This window comes from Echeneis naucrates, chromosome 4 (assembly GCF_900963305.1).
Source record: "Echeneis naucrates chromosome 4, fEcheNa1.1, whole genome shotgun sequence".
NCBI classification, from domain to species: domain Eukaryota; kingdom Metazoa; phylum Chordata; class Actinopteri; order Carangiformes; family Echeneidae; genus Echeneis; species Echeneis naucrates.
This window is the reverse complement of record NC_042514.1, coordinates 21,806,792-21,822,650: the sequence shown is the minus strand read 5'-3', so window position 1 is coordinate 21,822,650 and position 15,859 is coordinate 21,806,792. Positions and strand designations below refer to the sequence as shown.

General features: G+C 43.6%; 1 protein-coding gene across 2 annotated transcripts; it reads left to right on the top strand.

The window, feature by feature from the left end:
• Window positions 1–7,641: 7,641 nt before the first annotated feature.
• On the top strand, window positions 7,642–14,958 carry trmt1l (tRNA methyltransferase 1-like). Of its 2 annotated transcripts, none has more exons than XM_029500271.1 (16): window positions 7,642–7,711; window positions 8,742–8,822; window positions 9,138–9,200; window positions 9,335–9,448; window positions 9,842–9,906; window positions 10,412–10,568; window positions 10,829–10,949; window positions 11,041–11,120; window positions 11,580–11,814; window positions 11,901–12,113; window positions 12,199–12,389; window positions 12,988–13,054; window positions 13,208–13,371; window positions 13,457–13,519; window positions 14,097–14,223; window positions 14,431–14,958. In XM_029500271.1, the coding sequence occupies exons 1-16, from the start codon at window positions 7,651–7,653 to the stop codon at window positions 14,618–14,620; spliced, it is 1,992 nt and encodes a 663-aa protein (XP_029356131.1). In that variant the 5' UTR covers window positions 7,642–7,650; the 3' UTR covers window positions 14,621–14,958. The 2 variants fall into 2 exon arrangements, with proteins under 2 accessions (XP_029356131.1, XP_029356130.1); XM_029500270.1 differs by having other exon boundaries at window positions 10,412–10,655.
• The last annotated feature ends 901 nt before the right edge of the window (window positions 14,959–15,859 follow it).

Here is a 15,859-nt window from a genome sequence, read left to right as displayed (position 1 = left end):
AAAAACATAATCTAAAACAAATTCAGTGGAGAGGATATAAAGATACCCCTGACCAAAGAACCCCAGTTGGTTCCTTGCTGAAGCCATGAGTGGAAATTTCACTGTCCAGCAGGTCCTGGACCAGATTTTTTCAGAGGTTCAGGATGAGCAAGAACACTATGAAGTGGAAGAAGAGGTATCTGAAGAAGAAGATGAGGAGGAATACAACACAGACCATGAAGCCTCTTCAGATGAAGAGGAAATGACCCAGGCTGACAGAGAGACATTTTTATCCAAGAACAGCAAGATATCATGGTCCTCATCAAACATGGACGGCACCCCAGGAAGAGCTGCAACACAAAACATCATTAGGTTGACCCCAGGGCCAACAAGATATTCAGCTGCCCATGCCAAGGGCATCTCCTCCACTTTCCTCCTGTTCATCACACCAGTCATTGAAAAGATCATACTTGAAATGACAAATTTGGATCAGACTAACCTGCGTGGCTACATAGGGCTTTTGATCTTAGCAGGTGTCTATAGTTCTCGTGGTGAGGCTACATCTAGTCTGTGGGATGCAGAGAGTGAAAGGACAATTTTTCGTGACTCAATGCCGATGAAAGTCTTCCTCACTTTTTCAAGAATGCTAAGATTCGACAACCGTGAGTCAAGACCAGCAAGGCGTGTGACGGACAAACTGGCAGCCATCAGAGACGTCTGGGACAAGTGGGTTGAGTGACTTCCATACCTTTACTTCCATACCCTGTACCTGAAGTCACAGTCGCTGAGCAGTTGGTTCCATTCAAAGGTAAATTTTTATTTTCGCAATGTTACTTACTTACTGATTGTAATCTTTGTCTTTTTGTTTTTTTTGTTTATCACATCGCTGTCCTTTCTGTCAGTATATGCCAAGCAAACCAGTAAAATATGGCAAATACGGGTGGCCTGTGATGCAAAATCCAGCTATGCATGGAGTATGCAAGTCTACACTGGGAAGCTGCCCAGTGGAGCACCAGAGAAGAGCCAGGGTTGCATGTCGTACTTGATTTGACAGTTGGACTGAGGGGGCACAACGTCACAGGTGACAAGTTTTTCACCTCCACCTTTTTACTTCCCAAAAAAAAACAAGAACGTGGTCCTGCTGAGTAAACTGCACAAGGCAACTGAAATCACTGATCATGAAGACAGGAAGCCAGCCATCATCCTGGACTACAACTGTACTAAAGGGGGCGTGGACAACCTTGACAAGGTTATTGGAACGTACGGCTGCAGAAGGATGACTGCACGCTGGCCCCTGGTCATCTTCCACAACATCCTTGATGTTGCATCATACAATGCCTTTGTGATATGGTAGACGATCCACCTGCCTCCCCCGCATAGAAATCTCTGCAGCAATTGTGAGAGCTGCTCAGGGAGCTGAATCTTGTCCTGAGCCACCTGAGGCTGCAGCTGGGTGGAAAAGTTGTGTGCCGCACGTGTAAGCGTTTGTTTGAAACTTCACAAGTAGCACTACATCATGGCGAATTCCACTTCAGGTGAAATGAATAAGTCAAAGAAATGAAGGTAACAGATCAAATGTTAACAAGAAAAAAAAAAACATTAAACATATAAACATTAAATACTCGTTTATTTGTATTATTTGAGAAAATACAGATGAAAGACAAACACAGTATGTGCAAAAAAGAAAAAACTGAGAAAAAGCCTTGCTGCACAAAATTCCCAATTTTCTTTCTCCACATTAAATACTTGGGTGTAAACATCTCACCTATATGATCAGATTTAGTCCATCTGAATTTTGAGTCATTCCTGGAGAAAATCTGTGGTAACCTGGGGTGCCGGAACAATCTTTCCATCTCCCTTCTGGGGCCAATAGCAACAGTTGAAATTAAAATCTTAGCACATATCAACTATTCATTCTCCATAGTTCCATTCAAATCTACACCAAAGTGCTTCCGCATTAATAAAATTTGATTCAAAAAACAAAAAAGCTAAATTCCAGCCGATTTACCCCCAGCCCCTAGAATATATATAAATACAAGGATGAACTCAATATCATAAATTATTTCTTGGTCAATCAATGGCAATATAACCCCAAATGGATACATCCAAATGACTCTTGCATTCATCTTGAACAGACAGACTGTTACAGCATCAGAATCGCTGACCTTCCCTTCATCTCCATGACTCTCAACTGTCATAAATGTTTCAAAAAATCAATGGTTTTCATAATCCTAGGGAGGGGGGGTGGCAGGAAAAACACATTATATTCTACCAGCAAAGCCTGCTTCCCTTTCCCTGTCCATCCTGCCGTGTCTTCTCTGTCCTTTGTTTCCCCTTAGAATCACTGTGGTGTACCACTGCCCTCTCTGCCCCACACAGGTTTTCGTTCAATAAAGATCAATGAACTAGCGTCCAGTGAGGGCTGGTAATGGTCACAGACCCACACTGAAATAATGAAAGTGATTAGCTGCATCAATCTCATAAAAAGTTAATACACCTTACAGTGTTAAACTATGAAGACAAATGCAGACAAAAACAAAACTTGTTGCATCCTGCATTTGTTTACATAACACAATTATAATAATGAATAAACTAATATGAGCCCTGACTCTGAGGGCTAAAAAGTCCAGATGTGTACCATAAACTTATTTGTGTTTTAGTCTGACCTGCCTCTAACTCATCTCTTTTTTGTGCATCCCTCAAACCAAAGCTTTTCTGATGTCCATCTACAGGAGACAGTAAATTATTTTTATCAAAGTAAGGTCATGAATCAAATCAAATCAGAATTATTTCTATAGTGCCAAAATCATAACAAAGTTACATCAAGGCACTTTACACAAAGAGCAGGTCTGGACCAAACTCTTTCTGGAGTTGTTAAAGAGACCCAACAGATCCCAAGTACTTGGTGACAATGGTAAAGATAAACTTCCTTTAAGACGCGGGAGGGGGGGGCACAGTAGAGGGATGGAGAGAGAAGAACAGGAAAAGATGCCATGGAAAATACAAACAAAACATACAGTTTCAGCCTGGTAGTTCTAAATGTGCACTATAGTAAAGGCTTGTTCAGTCTTCATCGTCATTGGAGAAGGCATATGGCCGGGTTCTCCAGGATATGTTGTGGGAGGTGCTGCGGGAGTATGGGGTGAGGGGGTCTCTGCTGAGGGCCATCCAACCTCTGTATTCCCAAAGCAAGAGCTGTGTCCGAGTTCTTGGCAATAAGTCGGACTTGTTTCAGGTGGGGCTTGGCCTCCGCCAGGGCTGCACTTTGTCACCAATCCTGTTTGTGATTTTCATGGACAGGATATCGAGGTGGAGTCGTGGGGGAGGAGGGCTGCAGTTCAGGGAGCTGGGGGTTACATCCCTGCTTTTTGCGGATGATGTGGTCCTATTGGCTCCATCGGTCTGTGACCTCCAGTGCTCACTGGACAAGTTCGCAGCCGTGTGTGAAGCGGCTGGGATGAGGATCAGCACCTCTAAATTGGAGGCCATGGTTCTTAGCAGGAAACCGGTGGCATACATACTCCAGGTAGGAAATGAGTCCTTACCCCAAGTGAAGGAGATTTAAGTATATCGAGGTCTTGTTCACGAGTGAGGGTAAGATGGAGCATGAGATTGGCCGGAGAATTGGAGCAGCAGAGGCGGTGTTGTGTTCACTCTACAGCACTGTTTTGATGAAGAGGGAGCTGAGCCAGAAGGCAAAGCTCTCTATTTACTGGTCAGTCTTTGTTCCTACCCTCACCTATGGTCATGAGCGATGGATGGGTCATGACTGAAAGAACAAGATCACGGGTACAAACAGTCGAAATGGGTTTCCTCAGGAGGGTGGCTGGAGTCTCCCTTAGAGATAGGGTGAGAAGTTTGGCCATCCAGGAGGGACTTGGAGTAGAGCCGCTGCTCCTTCGTATGGTTCGGGCATCTGATAAGGATGCCCGAACCACACGAATCTGATAAGGATGCCCGAACCACACGAAGGAAGGTGTTCCTGGCATGTCCAGCTGGGAGGAGGCCATGGGGCAGGCTGAGGACCAGGTGGGGAGATTATATCTCCATACTGGCCTGGGAGCGCCTTGGGATCCCCCAGTCAGAGCTGGCCAATGTGGCCGGGGAAAAGGAAGTTTGGGGTCGTCTGCTGGAGCTGCTACCTCCACGACCCGGCCCCAGATAAGCAGATAAAGATGATGATGATGATGATGAACAAACAGCTGAGTGGTTCGGACCTCAGGGTCTGAAAGCACACTGCATGACTTCTCGTCAATCCCTTGCTTAGGCAGTCAGCAGGTGGAGCTGGGTCCGGGGATGAGCACAGCAGGTAGGAATGGCTGGGGCTCCTAGCTGGGGAACACAGGGACCGAGGGGAAGACTGGGAGCAGGTTGAGCAGAGCAGGAAGGTACCAGGAGCCTGGCAAAGGAGGCAGAGCAGGGGGACTTTAGGCAGAGGAAGAGAACGGTGATCAAGTCTAGGTAAAAACACAATCTGATAGTGATCAAGCTGGACATAGTAACTGGCTGAGCAGAGGCTAAAATCTGGCAGTGTGGAAGTGACAGCACTGGGCTTTTGTAGTGGTGATGATGATATGGCACGAGTTGCAGCTGGTGATGGCTCTGCTCTGCTCCTCTGCACCACTCAGGCAATCAGTCCTGCTTCCTGCTCTACACACACACAAACACTCAAAGAGTAGCACTGGTCAATTGGGGGTTGGGGGGGTGTCCAGATGGACAGCCACAGTGACAGATGTAACAGTCTATCTGCTTCAGCTCCATCAGTCTAAAGAAAGCCACTCTTTTACCGTCACCTCTGGCTCCATTTAAACTCAGGATGCATAGTTTGAATTCCCACATGAAGGGAGAGAGGCTACAGCAGGGTATACTGAGAAGGAAGCTCAACAGTGCTGGGCTTTCTTTAGGTGAGCAGGCTTGGGCAAAAGCGAAAATTCAAATCAGATAATGAGTATCACAACGGTGGTTATCAGCTTTGTTTGTTGACCCAGGCGTACCTCATTAGGCTCTGTGGGCATTCACATAAAAAAGGGCATCATTTAACGCTATTTCCGCAGAAAAAATGGCTTATTACGCGCCACATATTTCAGCCAAGGAGAGCAGATTATGATAATGGTGAGCTACGAAGAGTTTGAATCAATAATGACACCTAAAAGCAATGTTGCAAACAAGGCGAGAAAAAATTGCAGATCATGTAAATGCTGAAGTTAATATAGCCGGTTTTGTGGCGGACACCAGGGGCTATACCTCTCACCCAGCAGGGCTGAATTGAGGGTGTGGTGTACGTTCCCGGGCTCAATGGTAAAGTTGTTCCTGTTTCAGTTGGTTTTTGGTTGAGGATTAAAAAAGTTAAGACTTGCCTTCGTCTCCTGGTTTTTCCTCATCCTGCCACATTGGTGACCCCAAATTGAATATGTCTTCAGCAGATGAGGAGTGTGAGTCCACTTTGGCCACACTGCCCCATCTCTCACAGCCGGCCGTTCTCACCGTGGCTGTGAAGCTCCCAGAGTTGTGGCAGAGTGACCCGGCTTTGTGGTTCCAGCATGTTGAGGCCCTGCTGAGGCACAGGTGGAGGGCATGTTGAGCCCTCCATGGCTTTGTGGTGTTTTTTCAAATGTTGATTCAGGTTTGTAGTGTTACCTTTCAAGATGGCAATGATTGTAAGTCAGGCTCTGCACAATACCTGCGTTGCGCAGCATCTTTTTTTTTTTTTATAGCCAAAATAACTGCACACAACTGACGTGCTGCTCCTCTTTGGCGCTAAACTTTCTGCAGTGTCAGCTTCTGTCGAGCCCGAGGCCATTGTGCAACACGTGAAAGCGCAGTGTTTAATTCTCTCCCCACCTTTTCTGCTTGGCTCCGCTCGCAAGTCACATGACTACATTGCGTGACTAGTCGAAGGTCAAATCATAACCTTTGCGGTTAGATTCTGCGGCCAATCTCACGCTCCAATGTCCCCCCACTTGTCAACAAGACCCTGAAGTACTTGAACTCCTTCACTGGGGGCCAAAACTCATTCCCACCCCGGAGAAGGCAGTCCACCGGTTTCCTGCTGAGAACCATCGCTTCTGATTTGAATGTGCTTATCTTTATCCCAGCAGCTTCACACTCAGCTGTGAACCTGTCCAGTGAGAGCTGAAGGTCACAGACCGATGGTGCCAACAGCACCACATTGTTGGCAAAAAGCAATCCTGAGCTCCCTGACCTGCAACCTCTCTACTCCTCGACTGCACTTAGAAATCCAGTCCACGAGAATCACAAACAGGATTGGTGACATGGCGCAGCCCTCACTTGGAATAAGTCTGATTTACTGCCGAATATCTGCACACAGCTCTCGCTTTGGGCATACAGAGATTGGATGGCCCTTAAAAGTGGCCCCATACTAGAAAAACATGCCATCACACTTCTTCACACCAATTCCTCTGTATTTACTCTTTCTCAATTGTGAAACCAGAAACAATATATTCCAATATTTATAATTACATTCCACATTCAATTGCTTTCATATTTGCTTTTTTGTTACTTCTGTCTATTTACTGCTGTGCTGTCTGGGAAGATTTTGTTTTACCTTTTACTGTTTATGTGTACAAATTGATATTCCACTTCTCTAGTTATTACTTCTTAAAAATTTTTGTGCCTTCATGTCACAAATTGAATGTCCCAAGAAGTTCATCCTTCAGTTTGTAAATGTTTGTACCAGATTTAGTGAAATTCCTTATATATGTATTACATTCCCAGCCTTGAACATTTGGACATTTTTGACAAAAATTTCATGGTCAGATCAAGATCTGCCAAACAGAAACACTTTTGTGTGACATTATGATTCACACACTAGAAAAATTTGGACTTCTCTATTTAATTTTCATTTTGTTGTTGACGAGCGTGATGCGTATCTGTCAGTTATCAGAAGACAAAGACTGAGGCAGAAGATGTTCTGGATACTCATAGTTTTATATTTGGCATTGCTATGAGAGCAAGAAAGTTTACATGCTCACATTGTCCCTTCCCACATTCAGCTGTCACAGCTTGATCCACCCGCTCAGTGATAGTGGTCACCCTATCATGATGCAAAGTCACTGCACTATAGGCCTAAAACATTATACAACCCCCACTTCAAAAGAATGCAAAAAAAAGGCAAAGAAATAAATGTTAATAGAACAGGAACAGACAGTTGATTTAGATTTTCTTAGAATATTATTGAAAAAAATAGAGGGCTGTAAATGAATAACATCTGAAAGTGAAGCTATATATAATCATAAATAACCTTATATTTCTATTTGAAGTTATATATGATGGATATAAATTATTGACAAAAATACAGTATGTTGTAAAGTGACTATGCATTACAATCTCATTCTAAATGCTAAACATGTTGCTACTCAGCTAAACCAAAAATACTCCACAATACTTTCTCCACTTCGTTTTTTGAATTACTCTCGTGATTTTAATTCCATTTTCACCCATCTAAATTTACTTAATAAAAAGAATATCTTTATTTCTATGACGTTACACATTTTATATGTTTAATAATTGTATTTATTTGATGTTTTTATTTGTTTACCTGGTGAGGGATCACATTCCCGGTGGTACTGAACATCTACGTAGTAAAACCTGCGTAGTCTACGTAAAGTGCGCAGGTCGGAGCGTTTCCTGCGTATGTTGCTCTCGATCGTAATGGCGGAGCAGAAAGAGGCGGACGCTGCTCGGCTACACCAGGAGGACGTCGATATCAAACGTGAGTAAAAGCCGCTGATATCTCATTCAAACTCGGAAATTTATCCCCAAAAGCGCAGCATTGGCCGCAGTTTACGAATCATCCGCAGCTGCGCGGCCAATTCACGGACATTTTGAGTTTGTAAGTGCTCAACAGAACGAGGGCCTCACCACGGAGCTCCGCCATAGGACCTAAAAAGTGACCCACGACATGGGCAAAAGGTTGGGGGGGTTGGAGGGATCGGAACCGGTACGTTGTCGTCCCCGGTCTGCCCGTCAGACGGTAGACCGTCAGGAGCTTTAACGGGCTATTTAACCGGGACCGAAGACAGTTTATGAGGACTTGGTCTCATCACGGAGCTGCGCTACGGGACCCCGGAGCCGCTCGGTTCGATTTTAACGGGAACCGAATCACAAGAAAACAAAAAATAAACAAACAAATAGCCTCAGCTCAGCTCCTGAAAACAAACCAGAAATGAAACAAACAACAGACTGATAACTTTCACTTCTGATATTTGATCCAATTTTATTGATAATTCTCAATTTTATTCTCACAGGTGCAATCAAATTCATACATGGCCTCTTAAATTGTAAATGACATTTAGATTAGATTTCCTTTATTCATCCCATAGTAGGGAAATTCATTCACATTCAACACATTTAAAGATGCTTGATATTTTTAAGCGCTGCCAAAGAGATGATTAACAATAAAAGTAATTTATCATGTCAGCAAAATTTATTAGAGATGTCTTTGTCCAGCTGATATGTTCTGGCATTTTCCTTCCCATTCATTGAAAAAAATATTCAATACGCTGAATCTCAAACGTGAACCTGTGACATGCCCAGATCTGATCCAGCGGCACTCCATCATGAAACAACATTTGTGGTTTTTGTTTTGTTTTGTTTTGTTTTTTTTTAATGGATGGAAATTAGTTTTGAGTTATACATTCAGCTTCACTCCTCATTTTCTTGTGTTACCAGCAGACCCACTTTGAATGTAGAGTTGCGTTACTTCAGCAAAATATTCACACAGCCCTGTTTTGTCTTTGAAGGTGGTGATGATGGAGAAGCCCCTTCAGGTGGTGGCCAAGCTGCTGCAGATAATGATGCCAGACCTTCCACCACAACTACCGGTAAATCCAGAAAAGCTGTGTGTGTTCACCTGAAGCTGCTCATCTAAATTCTCTGACTTTATTTATATAGTGGCAAATCATAACAAAGTAACATCAAGGCACTTTACATATAGAGCAGTTCCAGACCAAACTCTTTTATAAAATGATTTAAAGATATCCTTCAGATCCCCTGATGAGCAAGCACTTGGCGATGGTGGCAAGGAAAAACTTCCTTTAAGAGGCAGAAACCTCGGACAGAGCCAGGCTCAGTGGGGGTGGCCATCTGCCTCGACCGGTTGGGTTGATAACATACTAAGTTCTGGTTTTCATCGACAGAGAGACACCTTTCTATCCAAACACAACTGGAAGGCCTGGAGATGCTGGTGGACCTCAATGGAGGTGAGCTCACAGTTGATTTGACAAGTGAACCTATCTGGTTCTTCTAGCTTGACTCGTAATCTCTAAACAACCAGCAGATCAGTTGATGACGAGAAACGCTTCAGCTCTGGTGATTTTGTGTTTTCCCTCACCAGCGGGGCGGAAGTCGTGCCCTCTGTGTCCCGAGGAGAAGTTTAAAGCCTGTTACAGCCACAAACTCCGTCGACACCTGCAGAACCTTCACTGGAAAGTCTACGTGGAGTTTGAAGGTAGAAAGGTGGAGCACCAAACTCCACTAATAATCTGTCCTAAAGCAAAACTGATGGAAAACCACACAGATCATTGGAAGAGAAAACACACTTTTCCTAGAGAACAGAATATTAATGTGTGTTTTTTATAATCGGTTCATTGTTCTGTGAAACTCTGCTTAAAATGGGAACAACTGACAGCCTTGTGGTTTTGGCTAAAGTAAGCTGTTTTCCATCTTTATTTTTTGCCCTGAGAACTAGCTCTTTGGCCACGTCAGAAGAACACAAAGCTAAATATATATATATATATATATATATTTGTGCAAACGTGGATCTGCTGATGTCTTCGACTCAGTTAATCTTGACATGAGACCGCTCACACCATACTGACCTTTGGCCCCTGACATTTGACAGGCCAGAGGATGTGTATCTGTCATTTGCCCTGCAGAAACCTGAAGCCCAGCCTCAGTGGAGATCAGGTGAGTGATTCGACACAAACTGAAAGTCATGTTTCCACTTCAAAGCAGGAACAGAATCCCTCCAGCATCTCTTCCTGCTTCATTTGTTCTCCTGGGTAAAGTTTGTTCGGAAGAAAGTAGTCATTTGGTTTTATGAAAAGGAAAATGGAGATCCAGCTCATTTGGTAGGAATTCTCTTTTATTTATCATTTTATTTAAAAGCACAGCATTTACTGATCATTCTGATGTTTTCCTAATGTGCAGGAGCATTGAAAGACAAAATCTCAACTTCACACAATATGACAGTAAAAACAAAATAGAAACTATTAACTGAAAGTCTAATTTCAGTTACTAATAAATTACATGAATTACATGAATGATCATGCAGTTTAATTACATCAGAAAAAACACCAGTCAGATAGATTTTAAAGTTGTAACGTCGGTAGGCCTGTTAACATGAAGTGATTGTGTTGAGTCATATCTTGTTCTTTTTGTTGCTTTTTTTTTTGTCTGAATCTGTTTGTAGGCGTCAGGGAGACATGTGGCTCACTATCACTGTGTGGTTTGCTCTGTCACCATCGCCCGTAAGACAGACATGATCAGCCACCTAAAGCGCCATGTCAACAAAGGAGAGACTGAGGCCAGCTACTCTGGCGGCTTGGACATAGCGTTGGAAGAGCCAGGTAAACAACAACATCAGCCCACGAAGCCAGTGGACATCAGTTCCAGGAATTCAGAGCCCCATGCTTCGTCACACCATGCAGCTACAAGTCAGAACGCTTCCCCTCAGTTCCATAAAGCAAAGAGGAATTTTTCAAAGTTGAGACGAAAAGTTAATTGTTTATTGAAGAGCAACATGATAATATTCAACTGTTTACTAAGTTTTTACCCTCTATATTTCAAACCAAGTGTGAAAATTGTGACGATGGTTGTGTGTCTGCAGCTCCGTCCAGTCAGGCATATGAAATCATGAAGGAACTGGGGACAAACGTGCAGCTCCTGCCTAACCACACCACTCCACAGAAGAGCGACACCTACTTCAACCGCAAGATGAAGACCAACAGGTCTGTAGCGGCAGGTGTCCTCTTAACAAATGCTCATGTGTATGAAGGCGTTAGTAGTTGGGGCAGCTGAGTGTGCCTTTGTGTGTCTCAGGCAGCTGGTGTTTTGTTCGCTGGCTGTTCTGGCTGAAGAGAGGAACCCACTCGAGTGTCTAGATGCTTTTGGAGCCACAGGTGAGACCAACATGAAAATGTTGCACAATATTTTAACACAATTAATTGTTTGCTCGTGAAAAAATGTGGCCTGAGCATCAATTTGAAGGTTGGAGTAGGTGATCCGGCTGTAGACAGCCAATTAACTTGGTCTAGAAGATAATGAGTACAATTTCTCCACTAAAACCTGATTTGAGTCTCATGCAATAGATTTTACTGCCTTTCTGTCTCATTTTCTATTTCTTTTTTATTTTTGTGAAAATTCATTTTTGTTTCCAAAAATGGTGCATTCATTTGTCATTTCAAAAATATAATAAAAGTATTGAATATAAAAACATATAAATGTGTTTAATGTATATGAATATATAACGTGAATATACTTTTGCCTCAAACTTCAGAAAAATCACAGATGATTTTTACATCAATACATCAAGAAATCCTAATTTTTTTTGTGTGGCCCCTGCTTCCTGTCGTTCTCAGGCATCATGGGCCTCCAGTGGGCCAAACATCTCCGTAACGCTGTCAAAGTGACCATAACTGACATCAGCGACACGTGTGTCAAGATGATCAAAGAAAATTGTGAGCTGAACCACATCCGGGTGGATGGAGGCTCACGAGGGGTGAGCAGCGAGGTCGAGGGGCTGCCCATTGCCACAGTGGAGGTCGCCAAGATGGATGCCAATGTGATGATGCACCTGCGGCCTTTTGACTACATGTGTGTGGGAAGAGTGAATGGCAAAATTTTTGATTATTATAATCTCCTGTTTCCAGTGTCATATCAAAATACGTTTGTTTTATCAGTCACCTGGATCCATTCGGGACAGCAGTGAACTACCTGGACGCTGCCTTCAGAAATGTCCGTAACCTGGGCATCATCTCCGTGACGTCCACAGACACCGGCTCTCTGTACGCCAAGTCACCTAACGTCACCCTGCGTCACTACGGCTGTCACATTGTACGCACCGAATACTATAAGGAGCTGGCTGCCCGCATGGTAGTCGCCACTGTGGCCCGGTAGGCCTCGCCATCTCACACTCATGCATTCGACTGTCACACAGATGCAAAATAAAACATAACCCACATCTCTCTGTGCATGCAGGGCGGCAGCCCGATGCAACAAAGGCATCGAGGTGCTGCTGGCTGTCGCGCTGGAGCATTTTGTCCTGGTGGTGGTACGAGTCCTTAGGGGTCCCATGCAGGCTGATGAGTCAGCGAAGAAGCTCCGAAAACTGGTCCACTGTCAGTGGTGTGAAGAGAGAGTCTTCCTCAAGCTGGGAACCATGGTGGATGGTGAGTATGCCAGATCTGTCCTTTGTCATGTGGTCCAGTCTGAAGTGGACTGATGAAAAACCACAGTGATGCTGCAAAGATGGAAGGATGGGTTAATTAATCTCCCAAAGGAAATGTAAATAGAAATTCCAGACTGTTCTGTTATTAGAGCATCACCATGTCAGTTTCCAGCCCATGAAGTTCTTCTCAATTGTTAGTGGAGACATTTGAGCCTCATCGTTTCATGATATGAATCATGATGGAAAAAGCTCAGTTTTCCAGGTCAGAGTCCTTCATCAAGCAAACATGTCAGAGAAGACTTAGTTCATGCCGTCTTTAAACCACCTCCTGACAAAGTGTGCAGAAAATGCAGTTGAAGGAAAATCTACGTAATGTCAGTTTTTGGTAACTTCAAGCCGAATATAAAAGGCCACTGCCTGTCATTCTGTCTTATGTTTGTATATAGTTCTTGTCAGGGCTTAATGACAACAGCTGCATCAAACGTTTAAACAACATTCAGGAGTCATGCTGGCCTCCTTCCTGGTTGGAACGACAACTGTGATTGGTCAGGTGCTGCTTTCTACAGAGCACAAGGTTAACTTTGGAAAGTTTCTTCCAGACACGCTGCCCTGTAACTGTCATGGAAGTCTGCCTGGAAAGACGGCGGTGCAGCTGGGGCCATTATGGTAAACCTCTCAGTGAAGCTACACAAACACACACACAGACTTTTGATATTTCATGACTTAAAAGACTCTGGTTCAGGTTTCAGCTTTGAATGCGTTGTGTCCTCACGAGTGCATTAAAGTTACAAGTCTGCATGTGTGTCTGTGTGTGTCCAGGGCTGGCCCTCTGTTCAACACAGGGTTCCTGAGGAGGATGCTGTCGGCGGCGGTGCATCACAGTATGGACGACGTTCAGCCACTTGTTAAAACTCTGATCTGCGAGTCCGAGTGCACCACCTTCAAGTCTCTGGTGCATGGACCATCGGCTCTCATGAACCAGGGTAACATTCCTGTGTGTCCGTTGGTTCGTGTGAGATTTCTGTACGACAAAGAGCATATTTACAGAATACTCCATCTCCTCTGCAGTGGAGTGTGGCGTTGTTATTAAGACCTTACAGAGCGGAGAGGAGTCCAGTTCTGATCAGCCTGGTGAGTCACTTAGTTACTTTTTATTCATCTCAATGAGAAATATCAACCAATCAAACCCCACACCCTCCATCCTCTGTGGCCAGAGATGGTCATATTTCATCTGCTCTGTTACTGCAGGTCTGAACTCTATCCTCTAGAGGGCAGTGTGTCCCTTCAGCACAAGACAAACCTTTTCAGTCATGTCCTGATTGTTTCAGTCCGTTAAATAGTTCTTTGTTCTGATATTTCACTGAGGAGAAGTGCCTTTGTTTTTATTCATACAAATAAGGAAATTGTCAGTAGATCTGCGTGTGAGTGGTGTCTGTTTGTCTGTGTGTGTTGGCCCTGATGGACTGGTGACCTGTGCAGGCTGTACCTCGCCCTCACCCAATGTGAGCTGGGATTGGCTCCAGCACCCCCAGCGACCTAGAAACTGAAAAGCAGTAGAAGATGAATGAATGAATGAATGCTGTAAATTAAAGCAGCTCCATGAGACTCAAACGAAATCCGGAGTTTGTAACCACGGTGACTTTTGGAGGTCAATTCACTGCATTGGACCTAAATCTGCTCAGATGTAATATTCACGCTTCCTCTGCAGGGAAGAGGAAGACCGGAGAGGATTCTGGGAATGTGGTGAAGAAACTGAAGTCAGATGCATCTCTGGAACATCCGCCTTTCTACTACAGCATCCACCGCCACAGTATCCGAGGCATGAACATGCCCAAGTAAGTGACATCTGGTAGGCCCTCAGTTTCCTGCTCAAGTGGGTTCACCATAGAGCAGTGAACATTTGATGTAAATTTTCTTTTAGTGGAGTAGCAAGACACAAAACATACTAATACATGTCTTGCTGACAACAGCTGTTTTTGTGCCATATATGTATAATAAGGAATATATATATATATATAAGTTTACTTTATTTCTCTGAACAGGTTGAACAAGTTCCTTCAGTACCTGACGGAGGCTGGTTTTAGGGTGAGTCGGACTCACTTCGACCCAACAGGGGTTCGAACCGATGCCACGCTGGAGCAGTTCAAATCCGTCCTCACTAAGTACAGCGTCCCCACATACATCAATGCCACCACCACGCAGACCAGCGTGAGCACAGAGAAAACACTGTGAGGAAAGGCCATGCAGACTCGAGGCTGGTCCTCAACCCCGCCCCCAAGAGGAGATGGTTGGCCAAAGGACGCTGGTCTGGTCTGCAACTCTGCTGGTGTTTATAAACCCAAACAAAGTTCTGACTGCACTGACTTCTAAAAAAACTACTGACTCCTATCTTTGGCTTTTGTTAGGACATACTATTTAATCAAAGCAAACTCATCCTGCAGAAGATGACCCAGTGTCTCTATTTATTTCCCATTTCTCTTGAAATTCCAATGATACAAGTTGGGTTTTTTTGTTGTTGTTGTATTGTTTTATAGTTTTTATTTGTTCCTCTTGCTTAGAAAAATAAAAAAAATCTTTCTGCAATAACTGAATTGGCTGATTTGTCTGCTGTCAAGTCTCCTCTTTGTGTTTACAGTCAGTAAACAATCTGCCTGATGAATTATGACCGATTTCACTTTCCTCCACTTAACATCGCTCTGTATGTTACACCTCACTTTTTTATGTTTTTAGTGTTCAAACCTTTTTTATGATTAAATCTATTTTATTTTTGATTTTGGGAAAAGTGCTGCACAGTTGCAGATGAATTCATTCATCTTCTACCGCTTATTGGTTTCTAGGGAGGTGGAGCCAATCCCAGCTGGGTGAGGGGGAGGAACACCCTGGCCAGGTCACTAAAACAAAAACAACAACAAAAAAAAAAGAAATCCTGCCAGGTTGGATGGTAGGTCTGGGTGAGTCCAGGTGGGTGGGGCCTAGGCTGTGGCTGAGGCCAGTGGCTGCTTTGTTGTGACACCAAGAAGTCCCAGAAGTCCTGACTGCTTGTTTTAAGGCTCAACTTCTGGATTCAGAATGTGAGCATTTCTCTGTGAACTGAGACCTTTGATATTTTCACTTTATTAAAAAAAAAAAAAAAAACAACCAACAACACTAGAACTGATGTAGAATCAAATACCACGCCTCTACACTCTTTAATTTATGTTAAAAATAACCAAAACAGGAAAAACTAAATCTATTTTTTATAAATATGTATTTCTAACACATCCTCTCTCTCTCTTTCTTGTTGACTTGTTGACAGGTAACTCATTCACCTGTGAGCAGTAAACTATATTTCAAATTACAATCAAGTAATTTATCCAGAAAGTGAAGCTGTAAGATGTTTATTGGAAGTTAAAGTTGATAATGTTATTTCACTGGATGAATTACGTATTTTACTTTGCTTGTTAAGCAGAGCTGAAGAGTGTGATGACTGCT

Excerpts from the sequence above, each read along its gene's own strand:
- trmt1l (XM_029500270.1), top strand. The coding sequence starts at position 7,651 with ATGGCGGAGCAGAAAGAGGCGGACGCTGCTCGGCTACACCAGGAGGAC. Across the intron at positions 9,907-10,411 it reads CCAGCCTCAGTGGAGATCAG|GCGTCAGGGAGACATGTGGC; the intron begins GTGAGTGATTCG and ends ATCTGTTTGTAG. Across the intron at positions 12,114-12,198 it reads GTAGTCGCCACTGTGGCCCG|GGCGGCAGCCCGATGCAACA; the intron begins GTAGGCCTCGCC and ends CTGTGCATGCAG.